The 22433-nt window shown below is 34.2% G+C and overlaps 2 protein-coding genes across 14 annotated transcripts in view; one reads left to right on the forward strand and one right to left on the reverse strand.

Moving 5' to 3' along the window:
• LOC143256409 (adenosylhomocysteinase-like 1) overlaps positions 1-6058 on the forward strand; it is a 122932-nt gene extending 116874 nt beyond the window's left edge. For 7 of the 10 annotated variants that reach the window (XM_076513619.1, XM_076513620.1, XM_076513618.1 and 4 more), the window contains 2 exons: positions 2783-2903; positions 4351-6058. In XM_076513619.1, coding sequence (XP_076369734.1) covers positions 2783-2903; positions 4351-4357 — 128 coding nt within the window. In that variant the 3' untranslated portion in view covers positions 4358-6058. The remainder of the gene's footprint in view (positions 1-2782; positions 2904-4350) is intronic. The other 3 variants (XR_013031341.1, XR_013031340.1, XR_013031342.1) reach the window with 1 other exon arrangement.
• Positions 6059-7580: 1522 nt separating this feature from the next.
• LOC143256408 (SLIT-ROBO Rho GTPase-activating protein 1-like) overlaps positions 7581-22433 on the reverse strand; it is a 92779-nt gene continuing 77926 nt past the window's right edge. For 3 of the 4 annotated variants that reach the window (XM_076513613.1, XM_076513614.1, XM_076513616.1), the window contains exons 9-18: positions 19075-19254; positions 18697-18933; positions 18497-18557; positions 18300-18377; positions 18015-18149; positions 17257-17362; positions 15725-15946; positions 13777-13865; positions 10866-11045; positions 7581-9573 (exon numbers count right to left, since the gene is read on the reverse strand). In XM_076513613.1, the coding sequence (XP_076369728.1) occupies positions 10873-11045; positions 13777-13865; positions 15725-15946; positions 17257-17362; positions 18015-18149; positions 18300-18377; positions 18497-18557; positions 18697-18933; positions 19075-19254 (1281 nt within the window). In that variant the 3' untranslated portion in view covers positions 7581-9573; positions 10866-10872. The remainder of the gene's footprint in view (positions 9574-10865; positions 11046-13776; positions 13866-15724; positions 15947-17256; positions 17363-18014; positions 18150-18299; positions 18378-18496; positions 18558-18696; positions 18934-19074; positions 19255-22433) is intronic. The other variant, XM_076513615.1, reaches the window with a different exon arrangement.

Consider the following 22433-nt stretch of genomic DNA (forward strand, 5'->3'; position numbering starts at 1 on the left):
GACAAGAGTAGTGCTTATCTTTATTTCTCTTTAGCCAGATAATACAGGTCTGTGACAAGAGTAATGCTTATCTTTATTTCTCTTTAGCCAGATAATACAGGTCTGTGACAAGAGTAGTGCTTATCTTTATTTCTCTTTAGCCAGATAATACAGGTCTGTAACAAGAGTAATGCTTATCTTTATTTCTCTTTAGCCAGATAATACAGGTCTGTGACAAGAGTAATGCTTATCTTTATTTCTCTTTAGCCAGATAATACAGGTCTGTGACAAGAGTAATGCTTATCTTTAACTGTCTCTTTAGCCAGATAATACAGGTCTGTGACAAGAGTAATGCTTATCTTTAACTGTCTCTTTAGCCAGATAATACAGGTCTGTCAGGTCTGTGACAAGAGTAGTGCTTATCTTTATTTCTCTTTAGCCAGATAATACAGGTCTGTGACAAGAGTAATGCTTATCTTTAACTGTCTCTTTATTCAGATAATACAGGTCTGTGACAAGAGTAATGCTTATCTTTAACTGTCTCTTTAGCCAGATAATATAGATCTGTGACAAGAGTAGTGCTTATCTTTATTTCTCTTTAGCCAGATAATACAGGTCTGTGACAAGGATAATACTTACCTCTAACTGTCTCTTTAGCCAGATAATACAGGTCTGTGACAAGAGTAACGCTTATCTTTATTTCTCTTTAGCCAGATAATACAGGTCTGTGACAAGAGTAACGCTTATCTTTATTTCTCTTTAGCCAGATAATACAGGTCTGTGACAAGGATAATACTTACCTTTAACTGTCTCTTTAGCCAGATAATATAGATCTGTGACAAGAGTAGTGCTTATCTTTATTTCTCTTTAGCCAGATAATACAGGTCTGTGACAAGGATAATACTTGCCTTTAACAGTCTCTTTAGCCAGATAATATAGATCTGTGACAAGAGTAGTGCTTATCTTTATTTCTCTTTAGCCAGATAATACAGGTCTGTGACAAGGATAATACTTACCTTTAACTGTCTCTTTAGCCAGATAATACAGGTCTGTGACAAGAGTAATGCTTATCTTTAACTTTCTCTTTAGCCAGATAATACAGGTCTGTGACAAGGATAATACTTACCTCTAACTGTCTCTTTAGCCAGATAATACAGGTCTGTGACAAGGATAATACTTACCTCTAACTGTCTCTTTAGCCAGATAATACAGGTCTGTGACAAGGATAATACTTACCTTTAACTGTCTCTTTAGCCAGATAATACAGGTCTGTGACAAGAGTAATGCTTATCTTTAACTGTCTCTTTACCCAGATAATACAGGTCTGTGACAAGAGTAACGCTTATCTTTATTTCTCTTTAGCCAGATAATACAGGTCTGTGACAAGGATAATACTTACCTTTAACTGTCTCTTTAGCCAGATAATACAGGTCTGTGACAAGAGTAATGCTTATCTTTAACTGTCTCTTTACCCAGATAATACAGGTCTGTGACAAGGATAATACTTACCTCTAACTGTCTCTTTAGCCAGATAATACAGGTCTGTGACAAGGATAATACTTACCTCTAACTGTCTCTTTAGCCAGATAATACAGGTCTGTAACAAGGATAATACTTACCTTTAACTGTCTCTTTAGCCAGATAATACAGGTCTGTGACAAGGATAATACTTACCTTTAACTGTCTCTTTAGCCAGATAATACAGGTCTGTGACAAGGATAATACTTACCTTTAACTGTCTCTTTAGCCAGATAATACAGGTCTGTGACAAGGATAATACTTATCTTTAACTGTCTCTTTAGCCAGATAATATAGATCTGTGACAAGAGTAGTGCTTATCTTTATTTCTCTTTAGCCAGATAATACAGGTCTGTGACAAGGATAATACTTACCTTTAACTGTCTCTTTAGCCAGATAATACAGGTCTGTGACAAGAGTAATGCTTATCTTTAACTGTCTCTTTACCCAGATAATACAGGTCTGTGACAAGGATAATACTTACCTCTAACTGTCTCTTTAGCCAGATAATACAGGTCTGTGACAAGGATAATACTTACCTCTAACTGTCTCTTTAGCCAGATAATACAGGTCTGTGACAAGGATAATACTTACCTTTAACTGTCTCTTTAGCCAGATAATACAGGTCTGTGACAAGGATAATACTTACCTTTAACTGTCTCTTTACCGAGATAATATAGATCTGTGACAAGAGTAACGCTTATCTTTATTTCTCTTTAGCCAGATAATACAGGTCTGTGACAAGGATAATACTTACCTCTAACTGTCTCTTTAGCCAGATAATACAGGTCTGTGACAAGGATAATACTTACCTTTAACTGTCTCTTTACCGAGATAATATAGATCTGTGACAAGAGTAACGCTTATCTTTATTTCTCTTTAGCCAGATAATACAGGTCTGTGACAAGGATAATACTTACCTCTAACTGTCTCTTTAGCCAGATAATACAGGTCTGTGACAAGGATAATACTTACCTTTAACTGTCTCTTTACCGAGATAATATAGATCTGTGACAAGAGTAACGCTTATCTTTATTTCTCTTTAGCCAGATAATACAGGTCTGTGACAAGAGTAATGCTTATCTTTATTTATCTTCAGCCAGATAATAATATTCTGTGTCAAAATGTTCCTGTTTTTTTTTTCTTTTCCTGGAATAAAATGTGATGGTATCAGCACTTTGTCCAATGAACTAAGTCTCTGGTCATTTGTTTTTATATACACTTGGTGTTTCTGTTATATGTGTAGTTTTATGAGAAGTGGTGAAAGTCACTCATATTTTAACAGACGAGTATGTTGCCAGTCTTCATCTTCCCTGTTTTGATGCTCATCTTACTGAACTGACAGATGAACAAGCTAAATACATGGGGTTGAACAAAGCAGGGCCTTTCAAGCCTAACTATTATAGGTAGGTTTGTTGGATCAGGCTTAGAGCAAGTAAATGTTTTGCTAACTTACTGACAATAAAAAATATGTACAAAAACTGTAAGACTTATCTATATGAATATTATGCTCATATTTGTCTGAAGGTTTTCTCACATTTTTCGATCAGATGCTACAAATTTCACGTTATTAGCTTGGCCTTTGTTGGCTTCAATTTCAACTTTTTTTTTGTTTGCAAAGTTCTGCACAAAAACAACATTTAACTCGTGTAATTTCCTTTAAAAAAAGAACATTAAACTTTCAAATGTTTCTGTATATCAGGCAAGTTTGCTTTGATTACAACCTCACACACACTTTGTAATAATTTTAAATTTTGGTTGTTTTGTATTGTAAACCTGCATTATACACTGAATGCTCATAACTGTTTCATATTTTATACACTATCATGTGCTTTATTAAATTATTATATTAACATGAGCTTGTTTATTTGACTGATTAAAATTATTTTAACACAGACCAGTATTTATCAGTCTCATGTATAATGTGTGCAAGAAATCCTAACTTAATTTGTTTATGAAATGACAGAATTTGGTTGAAAGGCATGAAAATTACTGCAGGTTGCATCTAGTGTACGAACATCATGAAACATATCTTGCATCCAAATGTTACTTTGATCAGGAAAATTTGTGACTTAATAGTTAAATTATTGTGCTAATTTTATCTTCTATAATAGAAGGTAATGTTACAAGGAAATATTTGATGCTATTAATGTATTACTACAAGTTATTCACCAGACAAAATACAGGCAATCTTCACTATACGCTACTTCAATCAATGCAAAATTCAGATACCGCAATTTGGAAAACTGTGACCATTACCTGTTTTATGTGTGCAATTATTCAGTTACAAGTAGATTGTGTGCACAGCCCTAAATGCAATATGCACTAATGACAGTCAGACTTGGTGCATGCTCAGTTACCATGGGTCTCTGACATACTGTATAATCTTGCCTGCCTTTATTTTATTTCTGATTTGTAAAATTAAATATGGATAACAGAAAAAACTCTGACAGTAATATTAAAAGGAAAATAAAAACAATTGCTTTAGAAGAAACCTTTCAAGTTATTAAATGTAAGTAAAAATTGGGACATAATCGCGTAAAGTGGGGTTTGCCTGTAGAGATGAAACTCGATGCAGTACTTACCTAGTGACAAATGGTGAATCAAATTATAGGTTGGACTTCACCTACATACACTTTTTTTAAACATTCATATGGTCAGTGTTTTGCTATCAGTATATTTTAATGTAGATAAGGTGAAGAAATAATCATAGGCAGTTGTTAATATATTTATTTGTAAGAATACTAAATGCAAAGTGAACTTGTATTGTTTTGATATATATTTATTTAAATAAGGTTTAACAGTGTGCTGTATTTGTTGTAAAAGTTAACATTGTTGTGTCTTACTTTCCAGGTACTAAAGGACCAGTGAATGCGACTCTTCTTAATGTGTGAGATAAAATCCGAAGGTGTCGCTTGGATCACACCATCCTCCCTACAGCTCTTTTATCACCACTTTCGATAACATGAGTTTTATTCTAGAAATGAATCTTGCAAGACTTAGAATTATTGTAGTAAAGAATTTAGTCCAAAGTGAGATGTGCATGTTGTTATTACATGTAAATAGAAAAAACATGCCTTTCAGAAGTTAGATAAATTAATCTTCTAGAGTCAAGTAGTAAACCAGACAACAGTTTAAGAAGCTAAGCTGGTTTCAAAAATGGTCTTTTTGTTGAAATTTTTTTAATATTTGGTGTTTTTATTTTCTCTGCATTGAAATAAGTAGTTATGGTTAATTTAGGTCAAACAAAAAGAGAGGTTTTATGGTGTATGTTTACATTGTAAGAGTGCATTAGAGATAAAAACTGTTTTATAACTTTATTCAAAATAGTGAAGGACTTAGATGCAGGATTTCAAATCTCACAGACACTAGTTTTAATTATACATTCAAACTGTTGGATGGACATTCATCATTAACCCACATAATTAGGATTGTGGGTTTACAATCCTAATGCTTTGAATTGTAAAGGATTATCCCAACCTCTTTCAAAATTCTGCCAAACACTGTAAGGTGATCCTTGCATTAAAACAGATGGATAACATCAGGGACTGGCTAGGGATGTATGTATTGTTTCAGATGGATAACATCAGGGACTGGCTAGGGATGTATGTATTGTTTCAGATGGAAACATCACAGAACATGTTCCTGTCTGTCTACATTCTTTGGTTTACAATTTTTAAATTTTCCAACTCATTAAATGTATATACTGTTACTCTATCTTTCCAAACAAAAAAATAATAATTTTTAAGAAATCTAGAGTACTTTATGTATATAGAGAAAGTTCAAGAGGTACAAGTGTGGTACCTGTATTATTATACATTTTTTCTACTGGTTAATAAAAGGTGAAATTATTCTGACGTTCAAAATAAACTTTAGAATATTGTAGGTGACAACATAATGAAAACCTCACATTAAAATGGACATGTGGTACAAGCTATGCACTTCAATTCATTGTTTATAAAGTCATCTGAATATCACAGGACAAGAGAATACAATCTTTTCAAAAGTGTCTGAAATTAGAATGCGATTCCTACATCCTGTGTATACAAAAAGTAATGACCAATGCTTACTGTAGCATGTTTTTACAGCTCAGTTGGCATGTTCCCCCAATTTCATTTGTTCTCTTTAGTTAAACACCCTACACTAGATAAATTTCTTACATTGTACAAGATGTCGCTCTTGCTTGCAGGAAAGGAATGTTTTAACATCGTTCAAGTGTCAATCAATAGTATTAAAATTGAGGGAACAACAAAATGGAAGTAACCCATAGAAGACCGTTGATACAAGAATGTTTTAAGCTCTGTTATAATAGCACAGTAACTACTGTCCAACTGCAGAATTCCCTGGAACATGTGATTGTGTCAGTTGGTCCTACACTAGTGTATTGTGTACAACTTTTCAGGTTTCTATTCCAAGTTAAGACTGGAATGTAATATATATATTGAAAGACCAGTCTAACTTGGAAATAATTACAATTTTATCTAACTGCCAAACAGCAGTTCCTTTCAAGATGTGTAATCAGGTCTTTGAATTATGTTAATAAAGATTTTTTCTCAAGGCATTTAAAATTTCACTTTTACTGTGGTATACAAGCTTAAATGAATCAGCTTTTTCACAGCCCCATTGTGTGTGTAACTTTATTATATAGTTTCCACCCTCACTAATTCTAACAAGTAATTTTTTGTACTTGTCTTACATCAACTTATAATTACACATGTCATGCAACTGTAAGTTGTGAGTAAAGTTATAAAAAAAACTGTTTAAATTATTCTACAAGAAAACTTAAAGCGAGAGATAATTACAAATAATTTCAGTGGTTTTTGACAGGCACTGGTGACTTCATAGAGTTCTCTCTTTTGGCCAGTGTTATGTTCCCTATCTACTAAACAAAAAACTGACAAATTTTCGTGTAAAGTTCTCTATCCCCACAGGAGAGAGAGATAACTCAGAAAGATGAACTTTCTCTTTGTCCCACTCATGGTTTTAGAATATTGATGAAGTGACCCAAGGGGAAAAAAAATATATTGTCCTTTATTTTATATATATATATTTCAAAACAATACAAGTGATACTGGAATCATAAGAGGCAAGCAAGCACAAGCAAAAACAACTGACCACGTGCACCCTATCTGCATGAGTAACACAAACTCAACAGCCAATATACAACTTGGAGTAGATCCACACCACGCTGAAGTATAGATCTGATACCAAATTTTTATGTGGGGGGAAACAGGAGTACCCAAAGAAGACCCACTTTCACGTCCCCGACCAATAGATCTAACATCTGTTTGTTTTCCCCTTACATCTTCCAATCTTATGTAGACAGTGTACACACCATTTGGTTTAAGTTTCATTTTCATAAAATTTATTTATTAGCAGTTTTTCTTTACTGTGAACATAATTTTCTGTGTAAAGTTATTAGTGGCCAACAATGCCTGGATTTTAATGTGTTAAAAAACTAGAAGCTAAAGTTAGGTGTAGGAAGACTTGGTCTATAGTATAGGTCTGAAACTACTGTGAGTTCTAGGTAAACATAGTATTATAATGAAAGTACAACCCTACTACTAAAATCAACTTATCATAACTGTTGGTACTTTTCCCAAATTCTATGAGAAAATTAAAGCTGTTACTAACATAACATTCTTTATTAATTGTAAGTCTGATCTTTCTGGAGCAGTTTCATCCTTTGCCGAGGATCATAGTGGAAAACGTCCCAGTATTCCTCAATATTGATAAACATGTGTTTGTGATTGAAATTGTTACATGAATTGTTTGTGCAACACATTTTTGATTTTAGTTTTGAGCTACATGTCCAGACCCACCCACTTACAATTTCAACCTAAAATAAAGAGTGAACAATCCATGCTACTTTCTCCAGTAACACAGTGATCAAAAACAAAATTTAAAGGATTTTTTAATGGATGTTAAATATTAGAAACTTAAAATACTTGTCTGAGGAGCTATATATGGGATAGATTATTACTGGAATAAGACGTATCACTTTTTGTATCATAGCTTAACTAACTGCATTGGTAGGTGTTCACAACAATGTGCAACTTATAACGAACACTTTAAAACAGAACCTATTGTAATTGGATTTAATAACTGAAGATTTTTACATAAAAACACATGATTCACACGTGTATATATAGATTACACACAACATTCTGCTAGTGCACAATAATTGGATCACACAACATTCTGTACAAACCTGTATATAATACAATACTTTACTTCAAAGTTATTTAGACAATAAAATCATAATCAAAGTATTTCCCTACACAGTAAATAAAAGGTATTTCTAAATGCAAGCATACACACCAATCACTTGGATGTTCTGATACGTTTGAAGTACATACAATTTCTGATAGATGTTTCAGATAAGTTACATGCAAGAACCATGACGTTATGAAGACTATATCTTGTTTTCTATGAGTAATAGATTTATATTATAAAGTATGTGATATAATTTAGTAGCTTATAAATCTTTGAATCACAGAAATAACATACAAAAAGATTAAAAAATACAGGAAAATCCAATTCTCTTCTGGCCAATGGACACATTACTGATACCTCTAAAAATGTGTAATTTATAGAATATCATAAATCTTTTTGAAAAAGGAAATTGTTACAATGACAGTAAAGCTGTATATACTCTTTGTTCTACCACAGTTTAACTGAAATAGAAGATATCAAATACCAACATATTATTTTGAGATCAGTCATGTATGCTACAGAGGATAAATGTTGTCTTTTATTACTCACTCTCAACACGTGTAATTATCTCAACTGCACGTGTTTTTGATTCTTGGAAACAAAAACAATTTAATAGTTTGTTCCTTTATTGCCTGTAATTTGTTTTACAGAAACAGAAATTAACTTATTTTACTAGGTAGACCCTTATTTCTTCTCAGTTCACCATAATTTTCAAAATAACTTGAGATATTTGTTCCACAATATTGGTTTCAGTGATATGCTGGAACTTCTTGTGTAGGTTGCTCTTCAAAGTTTTATTATCCCCACGTTTCTACATTCCAACTTTATGTTTAACATGAGGTTCACTTGTATTCTCTCTCTGGAAATCTCAGTGGTTGAGAAGGAAGTGTTGGCTTTTTCATTACTGGGGGCTTAACTTTGGGCAGAAGCTTGGTATGTGAAATAGCTCTTGTATGTACTTCTTCTGAACTCTGGTTATCCGAAGAATTGATGGAATGTTTCTTGTCTTCTACCTCCCATTTAAAATTCAGAGGGACTTCGGATGTGGGCTTCATCTGATCTTCTGTTTGAGGAACCACTGTGAACATTGTACTTGAACTAGACTCCTCGGTATTTTCAGATTTCGTCCAAACCTTGACTGGCACGGTTGACTTTAGCCCAGGTCGAGAACCACCTTTCTTAAGAGTGCCCTGATGTGAAAGAGCAAATCTTTCTGCTGTGGTCAATTCTGGACTGTTGACATGAGAGGGTGAGCTTTCTTTCTTTTCCTCTGAACACTTATTCAAGGGTAAATCAAATCTACATGAACTATATGGAAGACCTCTAACAAGGTCTGGAGTACCTTTGCTAGATGAAAGGGTAGTTTCTTTTGAATCTGTAGAACTAATTCCTGCTAACTCATCTGCTTTACCTTTAGCAGACTCAACATACGATGAAAAGTTAGGGATAAAGTCCTTCACTTGCCTATTCTCTTCTTTTTCAGGGAAACTTGTATCTTTAGCCATCACTGGACTTTCATCTTGTGCTAGGTCTTCCATTGCTTTTCCTACACTGCTAGAATGAACAAGTTTGGGTTGATTAAACTCACCAGAAGCAGAAAGTTGAACTTTGCGTAGAGTGGAAGGGCTGAGGCTGAGCCTTCGCTGGCAGTTTAGGGAATGTAAAGAACCAATCCCAGAGCTGGACGTCGAGCTCGACGGTAATGTGGACAGCGAATCTGGAAAAAACGTGTCGGACCCTTCTTCTGGTAATGTATGTCAACAGAAGGTTTGGGACTCGACTGTAGCCTGACAACAGTCGCTACTGCTACTTGTACGTCTCTCACTACCATCGTGACTGATTTTATCTCTGTCTTCATCCCTGACATGGACAGAGTGTACTTTTAGCTCACAAGATTAATACACTCAAAATGTGTTATAAATGTCTAAACAAACACTATACTAGTAACATACTGAAACTGGTTTTAACCACTGTTTAACTTGTACCATTCCAGTGTAAGTTTATTCAGAGCTAGCTGCACAACTCCCTGCCATTAATATACTCCATTTTTACAAATTAGTGTTAAATTCATAACTGGATAATAAATCATTGGACTATTCTTTTAACATTTTATCTGATATATTATCAGGTTAACTTCCCAAGATTATCAGTGTATCACTTCTTTTATTATCCAAGAAAAGGAAGTCACTGATAGAATGTCAAAATATTTCACCAAGAGGAGGAAAGAAACACATTTAATACTGGAGAGTGAAAACAATGTTGAAATCTGGTCTAATGTAGTTAACATTCAATGAGCAACATATTAAATCACAGTGAAAGACTAGGGACTTTTCTTCATTCTTACAAATCCTCTAGGGCAACCTGTGGGGTAAAAATGCTATATCACAAGGCAGTGTTTTTCTACATTTTTAGCAGTAGCATCCCCTACCACATCAGCAAAGTTTCGATTTCACTTAACATTTAAATGATTTTCACGTGTTAACAGCAACATCAACATTTTCTTTACCCGCTTTTAATAATTTTCAAATTAAAAATGTTTGTAACAGCAAGCAAATGTGAGAGCAAATAAAAATCAGTGAAAATTGACAGGTTATCATTGTGTCCAACACTTCCGTTTCTACTCACATTATCTGTGAACTCTTCCATGACCCCTCCAGTCACTAGTATGCCTCAATTTGCAAAACACCATTACAAAGTGAAGTTGGTCTTTATGTTACAGTGCAATAAACAGACAATGATAACACAAGAAAATCCATACTGGAATGGTTTGCAGTTCTTTAGTTTTAAAACTCAACTGCACACCTTGGAATGATGTACCTGGACATCTACAACCACACTCAATCCTTTAAAAGGCAGACAAAGTGCAGAATATAAACTATCAATCATCGAACAGTAACAACAAAAACGCAACCAATCAGTAATGACACTTAGGTGATTATTACATTTATATACTTGTTACCATGACAACTGTTGCTCAGTTTGCGACTGGGAATCAACTTTCTACCAGACAATGTTGCCTGTCATTACTCGATGTTGGGAGACAACTCTAAATTTGTGTTTCTGTATAAATTCTTCATAAACTCACAATTGATTGTATTTTTAAATCATTATTCTGAAAGAAAGTTGAAGAGGAAATAAAAATAAAATCTTACTTCAATTTCAGAAAGATAAAGTTGTCCCGCACAAGTCCTTCTCTCCCATTAAAACTTCCTTTCCACCACTTGGTAGAGACTTGGGAGTACAACTGTAGAACGCCACCCTGCTTAAAGGAGAGTTCACGATCCGCTCGCCACAGAAAGTCTGCTGGGCCACACCTTCGAGAATTTCACATTCTACAGATAATACAATAACTTCTTTTACAGTCCATGTAACCAAGAGTTAAACATTTATAAGTTGGACATACATCTCAACCACTACTCTGAAAACACTTCAACATTTACTGGATCACAGTTGAGGCTTTCCATATACATCTTATAACAGGGAACATGTTACACAAACACAATCAAGGTGTGGTTCCTTCTAATCAGTAACCACTTTCAAGTATCCTATGGATGTAGATAATAATTTATACTGGGAATGTTTTGTCAAATGAATCTTCTGAGAATTACAAATGAAGATGAATCCACAATATATTTTAAATGAGGACTACAGAACTTAAGATAAATGTTTCCTTGGTCACTGTTTTCACTTATTGACATTTAAAACAACAGCTGAAGTATTTTGTCTATCAAAAATGATTTCCACACGTTACTCAGCACTGAATAATTTAAAAATAAATCAGTAACAGACAAGATGGTGCAAAGAACACGTCAACCATGTGAAAATAAACAGTGATTTGTCTACTGTTATTTGTAAATAACTTCTAGAAATGTCACATGTTTATAGCATTACATGCCTGAAAACAGAATGACACAAACAGCTGAAGTAAAACAGAAATTAAGGAGTTTAATATTTAGAATATTATAGTTAATTGAACAAGTAACACATCTTCACCTTAACTACTGAAGGCAACTGTAAATGGCTGAACTAGGAATTGAACCCCAAAACTTTCTACTGTGTGTCCATAAATTTATCACTGTACCAAAAGGGACTTGGCAAATGATTCAGCTATTTTGATCCCACTAGCAACAACTATATTCTTTAAAATTAACTGTTACTTCATGAATTAAATGTTTAATAAACATGTATTTATTTAATTAAGTCTTGTGTGCCACATGTTCTTTAGTTTAATTACATCAATATATTTTTATTTTAACTACCACACAACGATGTTCAATTTTGATAGTAATTGTGGTATTTAGGTATTAAACACTGGTTTTGGTGGCAACTGTTAGTAGTAAGTATTATGATTTACAATATCTCACTGTTAAGAGTGAAGCGATACTAATGAAGTGTATCATATTATAACCCCATAGTCATGATAAACTGACCCCTATAGGCATCAGACTAAATTTTTAAATATTATGTCCAGAAGATGGTGATTAGTAGAAATAAACTATGTAACTCTAATATTCAGAAAATGTTTTTCATATTTGAATTCCACGGAGTACGAAAAAAAAAGTTAGTTGTATATAGCAGTAATGGTTTTAGAGGTTTCAGTGTATCCAGCTTCTCTAGAATTATAACCTTACTTTCTTCTGACCTAATTCTGTTCTGACCTCTCAGGACACTTGTCCTTCTTATTAATAGTTAAAATGATGTTGAAAGTGGAGTAATAAGATATACTTTATTCGGACATGAATCCAAAGGTAACCAACATCTAAAAACACCAATCTGCTTTCTATGTTTATGTTCCTATCATTTTATAGATTTATCTTATGGGTATATTTCTTCAACTAAAAAAATAATTTTATTTTATATTGTATTATTGGATTACAGTTACATAGCCTGATGCATCCAATTCACCTCTGTCTTTTTTTAAAACTAAATTTGGGTCAGTTTTTGTGACCAAGGGGTCATAAAAGTTATTAAATGTCAAAGCATCATCAATGAGTCCTCACAACATACTAGCACATAATAACAAGCAGTCACCAATATACAGTGAGGACATTTATAAGTGACTGCATGCTGTTATGTATCTGTTTTTCACTGTATACAGTGGAAAACGGGTGCTTCTGACTGATATGTTGATATTTTATAGAGCATACAGAAAAGCAAGAATGTTAATCTAACCAAAGTTAAGATCTAAAAGGACTTTTTTAAACCTACCTAACTCTACCAAGTGAAATTAAAAACATAATATCAACTTTCATTCAGAGCTTAATACTGAAAATATACAAATCTTAAATACCCTTATCATTACATCTATACTAAAGTTTTGTTATTTATCTTTAAAGAATGTTCAACTAACTTGGTGAAAATCTTATGTCTTGTCACTTAGGTTCCCACTTAATGGACAAAAGTACAGTTTTTAATTTTAACCCTATATTCGTCAGAAGATTAATTTTAATATTAATTATTTTGTTGTTCGTTAGTCCTCTGTTTGTCAGAAGATTAATTTTAATATTAATTATTTTGTTGTTTGTTAGTCCTCTGTTTGTTAGATTAATTTTAATGTTAATTATTTTGTTGTTCGTTAGTCCTCTGTTTGTCAGAAGATTAATTTTAATGTTAATTATTTTGTTGTTCGTTAGTCCTCTGTTTGTCAGAAGATTAATTTTAATATTAATTATTTTGTTGTTTGTTAGTCCTCTGTTTGTTAGATTAATTTTAATGTTAATTATTTTGTTGTTCGTTAGTCCTCTGTTTGTCAGAAGATTAATTTTAATGTTAATTATTTTGTTGTTCGTTAGTCCTCTGTTTGTCAGAAGATTAATTTTAATATTAATTATTTTGTCGTTCGTTAGTCCTTTGTTTGTCAGAAGATTAATTTTAATGTTAATTATTTTGTTGTTTGTCCTCTGTTTGTCAGAAAGAAACATCATTGAGATCCTATATAGAAACAGTATTTATATCAAACAAATTTCCATTATTGCGTTTTCAAAATCATCTGCTCAAAAAGTACTTTAGGCATCTTCAATGTAATTGAAACTTATGTTTCTAACAAGACAATAAAGTTATTACCATCTTCGCTAGCAAGAATCTCTGGTTCAGAACTGTCCATGGTATCAAGATCATCAGAACACTGGTCAACTGGAGAGTCACCAACATCACTAACCATGAAAACACACAACATAAATGTAACTTCACATAAACAAACATACTTTACAGATTATTATTAGTCGTTAAATATGTGGCTTTTCTATGTACGTTTTAGATAAGAACATTTTTTGTCAGTATTATAATACCTGAAATCATACATGTCTGCAGTGTAAGTTTATATTATATACACTAACTAAACACAGTAACGTCAACATTCACTCAGAATACACAATGTGTATAAAATCATGTTTATATTATATACACTAACTAAACACAGTAACGTCAACATTCACTCAGAATACACAATGTGTATAAAATCATGTTTATATTATATACACTAACTAAACACAGTAACGTCAACATTCACTCAGAATACACAATGTGTATAAAATCACGTTTATATTATATACACTAACTAAACACAGTAACGTCAACATTCACTCAGAATACACAATGTGTATAAAATCACGTTTATATTATATACACTAACTAAACACAGTAACGTCAACATTCACTCAGAATACACAATGTGTATAAAATCACGTTTATATTATATACACTAACTAAACACAGTAACGCCAACATTCACTCAGAATACACAATGTGTATAAAATCACGTTTATATTATATACACTAACTAAACACAGTAACGTCAACATTCACTCAGAATACACAATGTGTATAAAATCACGTTTATATTATATACACTAACTAAACACAGTAACGTCAACATTCACTCAGAATACACGATGTGTATAAAATCACGTTTATATTTTATACACTAACTAAACACAGTAACGTCAACATTCACTCAGAATACACGATGTGTATAAAATCACGTTTATATTTTATACACTAACTAAACACAGTAACGTCAACATTCACTCAGAATACACGATGTGTATAAAATCATGTTTATATTTTATACACTAACTAAACACAGTAACGTTAACATTCACTCAGAATACACAATGTGTATAAAATCATGTTTATATTTTATACACATTAACACAGTAATCTTTAAATATCTGAAACTTAGGACTTGTTTTCTTTCTTTCGTTATAATTAAACATACATTATAAACTTTGGTTTTAGACAAAAGATAAACCTAACCATTTGATACTGTTCAATTTGTTGTTACAACATTTTCTGCCCAACATTTATATCAAGTTATACTTTTAGCATCACGAGTCTTCAGATATACTGTGGGGCACATCTGTTGGTTTTAACAGTTCTTCATAAAAAAGATGGTAAGTGTTAACAATAACTGAGTAATGGAATAATTCATCCTTACAAAGTTTGTAAGTCTGCAATTCTTCCTATCAACAGAAACTTACAGCAACCAAAACTGCAACAATTATATATTATATTGATAAATACACTATATATTGGCAGTCAAAGTAATAAAAATATTGAAAGTCTAACCTAAACACCCTACAACAGTTAAAACATTTATTCTTAACTTGTTCGTGAACATTACATAAAAAAAATATAGGTATTCATACAAAATTGTAATACAGACTAGTAATTCTTTATAAATCGATTTAATAGTTATTTAAGTGCCCTATATCCCAAAACAAAGTTCAAAACTTAAGACTTCTTTCACTGAACTGTATAAACAAAGTTTTATTTTTTTTTTTCAGAGTATAATCTTCTTTAGTTATTTACAGTCAGGTTAGTAGAAAATAAACATAACAAACAGTAGAAACATATCACGTACTTTTCATCTGGAACATTGAGACTGATGTACTTAGTAGAAAATAAACATAACAAACAGTAGAAACATATCACGTACTTTTCATCTGGAACATTGAGACTGATGTACTTAGTAGAAAATAAACATAACAAACAGTAGAAACATATCACGTACTTTTCATCTGGAACATTGAGACTGATGTACTTCTCGTAGACCATCCCACCATCTTTTGAAAAGATCTCTTCTTGGTAGATAATTATGTTTTTAATAAGTTCATTGAAGAGGTTTTGATTCTGGACCTGGTTTTTGTCCTCTGGTATTGGCAGCAAAGATGGCCCAAAGCAAGTAGCCAAGTTGTGAGGGTCCATCATATTTTCATCACTAGATTCTGAAACACTAACAGACAAAGAAAAGAAAAAAAGCATCTCATATAGAATCATCGAGATTGAATAAACAAACTGACAACAAGATAAGTAAGTATATTACAGGTGTACCAACAGATACACAAACTGACAACAAGATAATTAAGTGTATTGTACAGGTGTACCAACAGATACACAAACTGACAACAAGATAATTAAGTGTATTACAGGTGTACCAACAGATACACAAACTGACAACAAGATAAGTAAGTATATTGTACAGGTGTACCAACAGATACACAAACTGACAACAAGATAATTAAGTGTATTACAGGTGTACCAACAGATACACAAACTGACAACAAGTAAGTATATTGTACAGGTGTACCAACAGATACACAAACTGACAACAAGATAAGTAATATATTGTACAGGTGTACCAACAGATACACAAACTGACAACAAGATAAGTAAGTATATTGTACAGGTGTACCAACAGATACACAAACTGACAACAAGATAAGTAAGTATATTACAGGTGTACCAACAGATACACAAACTGACAACAAGATAAGTAAGTATATTTTGTACAGGTGTGTACCAACAGACACACAAACTGACAACAAGATAAGCAAGTATATTTGTGTACAGACAACAAGTATATTTTGTACAGGTATACCAACAGATACACAAACTGACAACAAGTATATTTTGTACAGGTATACCAACAGATACACAAACTGACAACAAGTATATTTTGTACAGGTATACCAACAGAACCACCTGTCAGGTAAAGTGAATATACTAATTCAGACAAATAAATACCAGTCAGTTTATAAGAAATAAACGTCCTGGGTTTAGACACACAAAACAGAAGGAAATCATACAATTTAAGCCATTACACACTATCACTAAGAACAGAATTAATATTTGAAATAAATTCTTTAAACAAGCCACAAATATCTACAAAGTGAGGCCTTGTTACAGACTCTCATCTGATAATATGACTTTAACAAAGACACATAGTAAAGTACAATAGAATCCTCACTTTAATCACACCCACATTCTGACTTCACTATATGTTGCACAAAAACCTCTTAATGTAAAAAAATACATCAAGAAAAACAAAGTTTCGTTAAAAATCCCCGTTAAAATTTGTAAAAAATACTGAAATACACAGAGACATAAGAATAACCAATCTCTGTTTGTTACTTTCTGAAGAAACTACATCTCATGAATTAAACTTTATACTGTTTTATCATTATTATTAATTATGTATTCTTTAATGAAGAGTCATGTTTGTCTCAATTCACTCCTTTGTTTTAACAAGATATAAAAACTTACTGATTTAAGAAGGCAAACAGGTAGCGAAGTACAACATAAACTGGTCGTGGAAGACTCGCCACAACGTCTCTAACCTTATTGATGAAATCAGATTTAAATTCAACCTCTGAAATGATAAGGAACATACCAGTTAATGGTACAATTTTATTAGTTTGGAGATGTTTTCAACATCCATGATATCAAACTGTTTTAGACATAAATACACATCCAATAAAACGTTCCTCGCACAACTGAAACTTGAAGTATGCAATTTGATATCACGCACCTCCTTACATCGAAGGTTAGCATGACTATAACATAAAAAAGATAATTTCAGTTGACACACACAAACCAAATGCAATATGTATGAAATACATGTATTATGAACTAGTCAGATACCAAAAGAGAACTACGTTATAGCAACTACTATTACTATCTACAACTGACCAATTACATCCAAGCTATACTGAAAGTGAATCATCTAACAGCTGCAGAGACACATACTTCAAGAAGGTTATTCTTTTCTTTATCTGACCAACATTTAAAAGCAGTGTCTGGATCAAGACAAGAATAAGAGTTGTGTTTTATAATTATTTGTAAGAAAAAAACATGACAAAGTGAAAGAATGTTGAACGTTTTATAAGATAAAATTTAAAAAAGGAAATAGTAACCTTCCCTAACTTGTGTTATACATACAAATCATTTTTAGACAAATAAACATCTCTTTCAACTGATCTGGTTTCATAAAATCCAAAACTGGTAAACAAAATTAAACTTACGACTTATTTCAACCAGCTGATCGAAGAAATAAACTGGAAACAAGGGTTCACGTAGCTCTCTTAGATACAGTTTCAACACTCCCGCAACTGAGTTAATGTCACTTGGGTCTGTCATGTCTGCTAGTGGATCCTCTCCTACTCCAAAACAATTACAGTTTTGCTAAGACTAATCCAGTGTTTGATACTCTAGTAGTGTACCTTAATACATTTCATTTCTATCAAATTCAAAGTTTAGCTCTTTTCACCATTAACTTTATATACATGATGTGTAACATAACATTATACCTCTCTCGAATGCATCCTTCAGATTGTTGATTTCAACTTGCGAGCCAGATACCCTAAATACTCCCTGATGATGTAAACCTGAAAGTGACAAACATACAAAAGTAGCAGTTGACAAGAACATACATCATTCATAATTGTTTGTGTCAGTTCCTAAAACCTGTTAATGAAGAAACACTAGAATTAACTTAGCTACTCACCATACAAGTTGATTATCCTGATACAACTACGGATGATAAGAGGAATTTCCTGGTTTGTTGCCTGTTAAAACATAAAGATTAGAAATCTTAGTAAAAAACACTTGTTAAAAGTAGGACTATAAGCATAAAACATTGAGTAATTTTCTAGATAACGATACATAACTGATAATTTTACACACAAATAATCAGTCAATATTTACCTCTAAATATTCCTCCAAGCTTCCACCAAACAGCATTGGTTGACCAACCACCAGTGTTTGACCAATTCGCTTCTTCCTCGTTCTATGGGGTAATGTATGTGGTCGTGAACCGGCAAGAGATAGTGACACCCCACTAGCTGACATGACAGCTTCATCTGCTAATTCACGACGCATAACTTCAGCTTTGGCTTGTAGACGTGCTATCAAGTTGCTGTCTAGGGTATACTTTTGAAATTTCTAAAAAGGAATTATTTTTATACAAAACAAATTAAACACACACAGCATATCACTTCTGTCATTTACAAACACTGTAAAATTATTGATAAAATGTTGACAACAGGAAAAATCAATAAACTTACTTCAACAATAACAACTTACATATAAATAAAAGTCTTCAGTTTCTTGTCTGTCAGCTCGTAGCTTGAGAGCAAGCGTTTCTGGCTGTTTGAGACCATTTTTATCATTACTTTCATCGGTAAACAGAGAAGAGCAGTCATAATCTTTAATACTAATCATTTCCAACAGAGAACGCTCTGCAGTCTCAAGAGTTTTCCAAACCTAATCATAAACAAATTTTTAAAAGTATCATCACTCTAAATGGGTAATATATTGGTACTATTAAGTATTTTCTAAAATTAAATCCAATACAGATTACACACACACAGTTGAACAAAGTGGGTGTTGCCAGTAGCAGCTACAGATTACACACACAGTTGAACAAAGTGGGTGTTGCCAGTAGCAGCTACAGATTACACACACACACAGTTGAACAAAGTGGGTGTTGCCAGTAGCAGCTACAGATTACACACACAGTTGAACAAAGTGGGTGTTGCCAGTAGCAGCTACAGATTACACACACACAGTTGAACAAAGTGGGTGTTGCCAGTAGCAGCTACAGATTACACACACACAGTTGAACAAAGTGGGTGTTGCCAGTAGCAGCTACAGATTACACACACACAGTTGAACAAAGTGGGTGTTGCCAGTAGCAGCTACAGATTACACACACACACAGTTGAACAAAGTGGGTGTTGCCAGTAGCAGCTACAGATTACACACACACACAGTTGAACAAAGTGGGTGTTGCCAGTAGCAGCTACAGATTACACACACACACACAGTTGAACAAAGTGGGTGTTGCCAGTAGCAGCTACAGATTCACAACAACACAGTTAAACAAAGTGGGTGTTGCCAGTAGCAGCCACAGATTACACACACACAGTTGAACAAAGTGGGTGTTGCCAGCAGCAGCTACAGATCACACACACACAGTTGAACAAAGTGGGTGTTGCCAGCAGCAGCTACAGATCACACACACACACAGTTGAACAAAGTGGGTGTTGCCAGCAGCAGCTACAGATCACACACACACACAGTTGAACAAAGTGGGTGTTGCCAGTAGCAGCCACAGATCACACACACACACAGTTGAACAAAGTGGGTGTTGCCAGTAGCAGCCACAGATCACACACACACAGCCGAACAAAGTGGGTGTTGCCAGTAGCAGCCACAGATCAGATTACACACAGTTGAACAAAGTGGGTGTTGCCAGCAGCAGCTACAGATACACACACACACAGTTGAACAAAGTGGGTGTTGCCAGCAGCAGCTACAGATTACACACACACAGTTGAACAAAGTGGGTGTTGCCAGCAGCAGCTACAGATTACACACACACACAGTTGAACAAAGTGGGTGTTGCCAGCAGCAGCCACAGATTACACACACACAGTTGAACAAAGTGGGTGTTGCCAGCAGCAGCCTACAGATTACACACACACAGTTGAACAAAGTGGGTGTTGCCAGCAGCAGCTACAGATTACACACACACACAGTTGAACAAAGTGGGTGTTGCCAGCAGCAGCTACAGATTACACACACACAGTTGAACAAAGTGGGTGTTGCCAGTAGCAGCTACAGATTACACACACACACAGTTGAACAAAGTGGGTGTTGCCAGTAGCAGCTACAGATTACACACACACACAGTTGAACAAAGTGGGTGTTGCCAGCAGCAGCTACAGATTACACACACACACAGTTGAACAAAGTGGGTGTTGCCAGCAGCAGCTACAGATTACACACACACAGTTGAACAAAGTGGGTGTTGCCAGTAGCAGCTACAGATTACACACACACACAGTTGAACAAAGTGGGTGTTGCCAGCAGCAGCTACAGATTACACACACACACAGTTGAACAAAGTGGGTGTTGCCAGCAGCAGCTACAGATTACACACACAGTTGAACAAAGTGGGTGTTGCCAGTAGCAGCTACAGATTACACACACAGTTGAACAAAGTGGGTGTTGCCAGCAGCAGCTACAGATTACACACACACACAGTTGAACAAAGTGGGTGTTGCCAGTAGCAGCTACAGATCAATACACACACACACACAGTTGAACAAAGTGGGTGTTGCCAGCAGCAGCTACAGATTACACACACACAGTTGAACAAAGTGGGTGTTGCCAGTAGCAGCTACAGATTACACACACAGTTGAACAAAGTGGGTGTTGCCAGCAGCAGCTACAGATTACACACACACACAGTTGAACAAAGTGGGTGTTGCCAGTAGCAGCTACAGATTACACACACACAGTTGAACAAAGTGGATGTTGCCAGTAGCAGCTACAGATTACACACACACACAGTTGAACAAAGTGGGTGTTGCCAGCAGCAGCTACAGATTACACACACACAGTTGAACAAAGTGGGTGTTGCCAGTAGCAGCTACAGATTACACACACACAGTTGAACAAAGTGGGTGTTGCCAGTAGCAGCTACAGATTACACACACACACAGTTGAACAAAGTGGGTGTTGCCAGTAGCAGCTACAGATTACACACACAGTTAAACAAAGTGGGTGTTGCCAGTAGCAGCTACAGATTACACACACACAGTTGAACAAAGTGGGTGTTGCCAGCAGCAGCTACAGATTACACACACACACAGTTGAACAAAGTGGGTGTTGCCAGTAGCAGCTACAGATTACACACACACAGTTGAACAAAGTGGGTGTTGCCAGTAGCAGCTACAGATTACACACACACACAGTTGAACAAAGTGGGTGTTGCCAGTAGCAGCTACAGATTACACACACACAGTTGAAAAAAGTGGGTGTTGCCAGTAGCAGCTACAGATTACACACACACAGTTGAACAAAGTGGGTGTTGCCAGTAGCTGGCCAAAGGAAATGTAAACCATTCTTCTTGTGCCAATTAATTGTTTTTAAAGTAAATATTTCTCGTATTTTTCCCCCTGACCTTGGCAACAAACAGTAACTTTAAGAAAAACGTTACCTGATATTCTACAAACGTTTTCTTAATGTTTATACTGATTCAAAAACAGTCCTAATGGATCCACAAACCTCAAAGCCTCATCCTTGTCTGTTTCTAATCTATATCTCATCTTGGTCAGTTCAATATTATACATTTCTAATAGTAGATAAAAAACAAAATCCTTTTAACTCCATCTAGTGCCACAATTGAGAGTTACTAATGGGAAACTTTAACAATCTTTAATAACTTGACTCAAATTCACAAGTAATCAATCACTTAGCAATACGATACCTTATTACTACAATAGCAATACTCTGATAAGTGAATAACCCAACAAATGTGTAAAACAATAACACATTGTGCTACTCCATGCTTAAGTTTATAACAACTCTAAACATAAAATAACTAACTTTGTACAAACAAGTAGTTTGTACTAAAATATACTTCTATATTTTTT

Source organism: Tachypleus tridentatus, chromosome 7, assembly GCF_004210375.1.
Source record: "Tachypleus tridentatus isolate NWPU-2018 chromosome 7, ASM421037v1, whole genome shotgun sequence".
Taxonomy (NCBI): Eukaryota; Metazoa; Arthropoda; class Merostomata; order Xiphosura; family Limulidae; genus Tachypleus; species Tachypleus tridentatus.